Source organism: Procambarus clarkii, chromosome 26 (assembly GCF_040958095.1).
Source record: "Procambarus clarkii isolate CNS0578487 chromosome 26, FALCON_Pclarkii_2.0, whole genome shotgun sequence".
Lineage (NCBI taxonomy): Eukaryota > Metazoa > Arthropoda > Malacostraca > Decapoda > Cambaridae > Procambarus > Procambarus clarkii.
In genome coordinates, this window is record NC_091175.1 from 34,075,372 (window position 1) to 34,082,362 (window position 6,991).

At 35.5% G+C, this 6,991-nt stretch overlaps 1 protein-coding gene across 1 annotated transcript; it reads right to left on the reverse strand.

The window, feature by feature from the left end:
* Nucleotides 1–200: 200 nt before the first annotated feature.
* On the reverse strand, nucleotides 201–5,268 carry LOC138368763 (uncharacterized). The gene is made up of 4 exons (XM_069331477.1): nucleotides 5,117–5,268; nucleotides 2,627–2,832; nucleotides 1,666–1,807; nucleotides 201–814 (listed from the first exon to the last, which is right to left on the reverse strand). The coding sequence occupies exons 1-4, from the start codon at nucleotides 5,220–5,222 to the stop codon at nucleotides 465–467; spliced, it is 804 nt and encodes a 267-aa protein (XP_069187578.1). The 5' UTR covers nucleotides 5,223–5,268; the 3' UTR covers nucleotides 201–464.
* Nucleotides 5,269–6,991: the final 1,723 nt, after the last annotated feature.

A 6,991-nucleotide genomic window follows, 5' to 3' on the forward strand; every position in this document is an offset into this window, starting at 1 on the left:
AATCATAATAGTACACTAATGGTTCCCTACACCACCCCTCAGGTGCAGCTGCAGCAGGCTTGGGTGACATGATGACTATGGGGTGCACAATAAACTAACACTCACAGAATGAGTATGGGCTGCACAATAAGCTACCTCTCACAAGATTAGTAATAAAGAAACATTAATTTTTTGGGTAGGGTGACTGAAACTCATCCTGGGGTAAAAATGTTTATTTAAATTTATTATAGTTAAATGAATTTAGTAAATTATTCCATATATTGTATTATAAGTGAATTGACACTAAACTATAAATGATACTAATAAGGTTTTAAAAATGAAAAACAGTAAAAATCCTTCATGTAAGATATGGAAGTTGAAAAGTAAATTAACTGTAAACTAAATTATAAACTGTAGACATAATATAAAGTATTATAAGTAAAATACCTATAAACTACCAAATAATAAGGTGAAAGGAACCATTTCTATTGTTTGTCCTTTTTTACCTGTTTCCTCAGGTATTTTAAAATTCCCATTCCGTTGTTACTACACTGTTTTCCTGGTGTAGTTCCCTGTGGTTCAAATTTTACTACTTGTACTTCTTGCTGTTTCTGAATGATTGATAATGGTAGCCCTTGTTGCACCTGCGGAACTTTTTGTAAATGTTCCACCTGCGGAACTTTTTGTACTTGTTGAATTTCTTGCACCTGCGGTACTTTTTGGACTTTATGCACCTGCTGCACTTGTAGCTCGTCAGGATTTTTTTCCAGGGCATTATCGCTATCACCTTCTGATCCTAATGTAAGTTTATCTGCATCAAGCTTCCTTGTGCGTGCTGGAAAAAAAATAAAAATAAAAAATAAAAAATTTTGAAATGGAAGATCCTGTGTAACAAATTTAATCAGTTACTATGATCGAGCCGCAGAAATTTTACAGGAAAGATATGGTTGGGTTGACTGCATCTATCTGGACCTAAAAAAGCCATTCAACAGAATTCCACATAAGAGTTTGTTCTGGAAACTGGAACATATTGGAGGGGTGACAGGTAAGCTTCTAACATGGATTAAAAAATTTCAAACTGATAGAAAAATGAGGGCAGTAATCAGAGGCAATGTATTGGACTGGAGAAATGTCACGAGTGGAGTACCACAGGGTTTAGTTCTGGCATTCATGGATAAATAATAAATAAATTGTTCATGATTTTTTTAGACAAAAGCTAGAATATGCAGCAGTTGTATGGTGCCCATATCTTAAGAAGTACAAGTACAAACTTGAAATGATACAAAGACGTCATGGGTGTCATAGGGGCCCCAGCACACTGGTTTGCTAAAGGGCCCTTAATGCTGTCGAGACCTTATGGGCCCTTGGACCCATTACGTTAAGACATAGTGCTGTATTGGGCCACACACTTTTTGCCATATACATCAACGACAGAGATGATTGAATTGAAATTATATATATATATATATATATATATATATATATATATATATATATATGTATATATATATATATATATATATATATATATATATATATATACATATATATATATATATATATATATATATATATATATATATATATATATATATATATATATATATATACATATGTATATATATATATATATATGAGAGAAAATAATAGGTGGTGATATACTTATATATTATGTGAACTACTTACACAAAAAGAAGTTAGTGGTGAAGATCTTCTTGTCCTCTTCTTGTATTACGTTGTTTGGTAGGATACCATGTGTCACCCGTGCTGGTCCTTTCTTGTAATAGATAACGATTGATTCATACCCACAGCCACGCAGATATGTTAGCTGAAAAGCAAATAATATTTAAACAATAACACTATCTGGGAAAATGCAACAAAATAAATGTTTGAAGCATAGCTGGGCATGTGCAATAGAACCCATAATAGAATCACAATACCAGAAATAAATATCTTTGATATCCCCAGAGTCAAAGTTATTCTGTGTAAATACTCTATGCAAATAAAGGGACCTTGTCTATGGAACTCACTCGCTAACAAATTTAAAAACTGTCCAACTTCTGCCATTTTAAAAAATAAAACCAAAAAGTACCTAAATTTTTTCTTGATAGTTTCCTAACTAGTGTATTAAACTCGCACTGTATCTTATGAAATCCAATGCCAGAATATATGTGCCTAAACCATACAACTTTTCCATTGTAATCATTGCTATCACCTTATATCATGATTGTTATATTGAATGCATATCTTACTATATTATATCTTGAAATATTCCTCAAATTATGCTACAATTTATATGTTGATAACCCTCAAATTTTACTTTAATGTACATAGTAATCTTTGTGATACTTTCTTACAATGTACCAGCCAATTTTTTCCATTTAAGCTTTAAATTGCCTATTTAAAATTATCTGTTAGATTAAGGACCTGCCCAAAACACTATGTGTGCTAGTGGCTTTACAAGAATGTAAAAACATCAATGCTATGTACTCTCATAATCCCAGTGTGCTATCTTGTATATAAATAAATAAACAAATAGTATGTAAGTACTGTACAGCATTATTCATGTTGATTCTATACCTTATCAAGCAAGTTCAGCATAAGAAGAATACAAATGAATACAACAGATGTAGACAAACTTCAATACCTGATTTTCAATCCTTCGTAGAACCCGGCTTGCTGTATTTCGTTCTAAAGCCTTCTTGCCTTTAAGTAGAAAACGGGCTTCCTCTTCTTTCTTCATTAATTCTCTACTGTTTCGGAAGTCACACTGGCAGAACTTGCAAACATTGCTTCGGACATGCACACATTGTTTGCAGTTTGTGCATCTCCTCAAGAATTTTCCCTGAAGACCTGAAGGAAATAGTTTCTAATAAAATACTTATATTCAAATGACCTATGCTGCAAAAATTATAAGTTAAATTGTTGTTAAAATGTACTACAGTAATTAAATATATTATTTAAATTATGAAATAATCTACATTAACACTAGTGAGAGCAATGTTAAAAATTTTATGACTGCATCTGGAAATAACTTTAATTTTGGATGTGATTAACCATGCTGTAACTCGTATAACAAAACTGAGAGGAGTTGCATCCAACAGCCTGATTGACCAGGCTGTTAATTTCAAGCGAATACTATATTATTGGAAGAAAAAAAAAAAAAATATATATATATATATATATATATATATATATATATATATATATATATATATATATATATATATATATATATATATATATATATATATATAATCAATATTGTAACTTTTTTTGTGTAATGACGTTTTCAAATAAAGTTAGATAAATATACACACATACCAAAAGAATAAGGGTGGTAGGAGAAGAAAATATGAAAGTGTTCAGTGAGGATCCACAAGGTCTTCTCTGAGTACTCTTTATTTTCTTCTCCGAGGCTATGGGTCCCTACACTTGCACCAGAGGTGGTACCCCTCATATATATATATATATATATATATATATATATATATATATATATATATATATATATATATATATATATATATATATGTCGTACCTAGTAGCCAGAACTCACTTCTCAGCCTACTATTCAAGGCCCGATTTGCCTAATAAGCCAAGTTTTCCTGAATTAATATATTTACTATAATTTTTTTCTTATGAAATGATAAAGCTACCCTTTTCACTATGTATGAGGTCAATTTTTTTTTATTGGAGTTAAAATTAACGTAGATATATGACCGAACCTAACCAACCCTACCTAACCTAACCTAACCTATATTTATAGGTAAGGTTAGGTTAGGTAGCCAAAAAAAGGTAGGTTAGGTTAGGTTAGGTAGACGAAAAAACATTAATTCATGAAAACTTGGCTTATTAGGCAAATCGGGCCTTGCATAGTAGGCTGAGAAGTGAGTTCTGGCTATTAGGTACGACATATATATATATATATATATATATATATATATATATATATATATATATATATATATATATATATATATATATATGTCGTACCTAATAGCCAGAACGCACTTCTCAGCCTACTATTCAAGGCCCGATTTGCCTAATAAGCCAAGTTTTCATGAATTAATGTTTTTTCGTCTACCTAACCTACCTAACCTAACCTAACCTAGCTTTTTTTGCCTACCTAACCTAACCTTACCTATAAATATAGGTTAGGTTAGGTTAGGTTTGGTTGGTTAGGTTCGGTCATATATCTACGTTAATTTTAACTCCAATAAAAAAAATTGACCTCATACATAGAGAAAAGGGTTGCTTTATCATTTCATAAGAAAAAAATTATAGTAAATATATTAATTCATGAAAACTTGGCTTATTAGGCAAATCGGGCCTTGAATAGTAGGCTGAGAAGTGAGTTCTGGCTACTAGGTACGACATATATATATATATATATATATATATATATACATATATATATATATATATATATATATATATATATATATATATATATATATATATATATATATATATATATATATATATATATATATATATGACAGTGTCAGATTCACCACCACCATCAAACACCACCAGCACCATACACCACCAGCATCATACACCAACAGCACCATACACCACCAGCATCATACACCACCAGCATCATACACCACCAGCATCATACACCATCAGCATCATACATCACCAGCATCATACACCATCAGCATAATACACCACCAGCATCATACACCATACACCACCAGCACCATACACCACCAGCATCATACACCACCAGCACCATACACCACCAGCATCATACACCACCAGCACCATACACCACCAGCATCATACACCATCAGCATCATACACCATCAGCATCATACACCATCAGCATCATACCCCACCAGAATCATACACCACCAGCATCATACACCACCAGCACCATACACCAGCATCATACACCATCAGCATCATACACCATCAGCATCATACACCATCAGCATCATACTTCACCAGCACCATACACCACCAGCACCATACACCACCACCATCATACACCACCACCATGTCAAATGGACAGTGTTAACAAAATTATTCCCACATACTCCGTCACTATGTGATGGAGTACACATAGAACAGGGGACTGTAACAAATGTTCTAGCATAAAACTTTGTACAGTTTAGTAATTTCTTACCATTTGATGTACTAGGTAGATCCATGTTTGGTGAAGTTTTATAGCTGGAGCTGGAAGATCCTGTCGAGATGACTTCTTCAAGGAGACTAATAGCTTCAACACACATTGTGTCTTGAGTCTTCCAGTACTTGGCCTACAGTTACCAGATCTGATTTACAGAAACTAGTGAACTATGGAGATAAGATTGTTAATAATATACTTTTTTTGAGATTCATATGACTTGCAGCTTAAAAACCAACCTTATTTTAAAATAGTACACTAAAGTACTTAGCAAATTGCGAAATTCGTAGCTTTAACTACTTTAAAGCTAAATTCTCAAGCTTTGAAAATAAGCACAATTTGCTATTTTAAGCGGAATCTGGCAACTCTGATTTAGCATGTAAACATTGACTTGCATTCACAATGTAGTTATTTATTTTTCAACAATTTAAAACGAGTTATGAAAATACACACATTGGTACATTATTGCAAAGGCACTATACTATATATATATATATATATATATATATATATATATATATATATATATATATATATATATATATATATATATATATATATATATATATATAAATTGTTGCAAGTCGAGCAACAAATATTTTACATTGAACAACAAATGAGATTGGAAAAGCAGTATTGCCAAAATAGACCCCAGACACACCCTGTGGGTAGTAATGGACCCCCATACCGACCCTATGAGGGGTAGTGGACCCCATAATAACACTATGGGCGATAGTGGACACTATACAAACACTATGGGCGGTAGTTGACTTCATAGAGACCCTGTGGGCGGTAAGGGACCCCCTATCGACCCTGTGGGCGGCAGTGGACCCCCTATCGATCCTGTGGGCGGCAGTGGACCCCCTACCGACCCTGTGGGCGGCAGTGGACCCCTACCGAACGTGTGGGCGGCAGTGGACCCCCTACCGACCCTGTGGGCGGCAGTGGACCCCCTATCAATCCTGTGGGCGGTAGTGGACCCCCCCCATATCGACCCTGTGGGCGACAGTGGACCCCCTATCGATCCTGTGGGCGGCAGTGGACCCCCTACCGACCCAGTGGGTGGCAGTGGACCCCCTGCCGACCCTGTGGGCGGTAGTGGACCCCTACCGACCCTGTGGACGGTAGTTGACTTCATAGCGACCCTGTGGGCGGTAGTGGACCCCATACCGACCCTGTGGGTGGCGGTGGACCCCATACCGACTCTGTGGGCGGCAGTGAACCCTATATACTAATCCTGTGGGCGATACTGTACCCTATAGTCATCCTGTGGGGGCAATGGACGCCATACATATCCAGTGGGTGTTATTGTACCCCATACTTATTCTGTGGGTGGTTGGAGCCCCATACCCATCCTGTGGGTTATAGTGGACCCCATACTCATCCTGTGGGTGGTATTGGACCCCATACCTATCCTGTGGGTGGTTGTGAGCCCATACCCATCCTGTCAGTGGTAGTGGACGCAATACACATCCAGTGGATGGTATTGGATCCCATACCCTTCCTGTGGATGGAAGTGATCCCCATACCATTCCTGTGGGTGGATGTGACCCCCATACTCATCCTGCGGGTGTTATTGGACCCCTTACCCACCTAACAGGTGGTAGTGGACCCTATACTAATCCTATAGTTTCCAATAATCCACACCATACCATCCTGTTTGCAGTAGTTTACCCTATATACATTCCAACATAACATCGTTTTCTGTTCGCGTTCCTACAAAACATTCTTTAAAGATTTCTAAAGCACAAACTATGGTATATAATATTGATTGGTGAAGCACTTATTCTATGTAATAATTTATTGTGCTTATTATAATTTACTAAGAACAACTAATATTTCTCAAAACAAAACTACGAGCCTTCAATAGGATGT

Excerpts from the sequence above, each read along its gene's own strand:
- LOC138368763 (XM_069331477.1), bottom strand. The coding sequence starts at position 5,222 with ATGTGTGTTGAAGCTATTAGTCTCCTTGAAGAAGTCATCTCGACAGGA. Across the intron at positions 2,833-5,116 it reads TCTACCTAGTACATCAAATG|GTCTTCAGGGAAAATTCTTG; the intron begins GTAAGAAATTAC and ends TATTTCCTTCAG. Across the intron at positions 815-1,665 it reads CACCACTAACTTCTTTTTGT|CACGCACAAGGAAGCTTGAT; the intron begins GTAAGTAGTTCA and ends TTTTTTTTCCAG.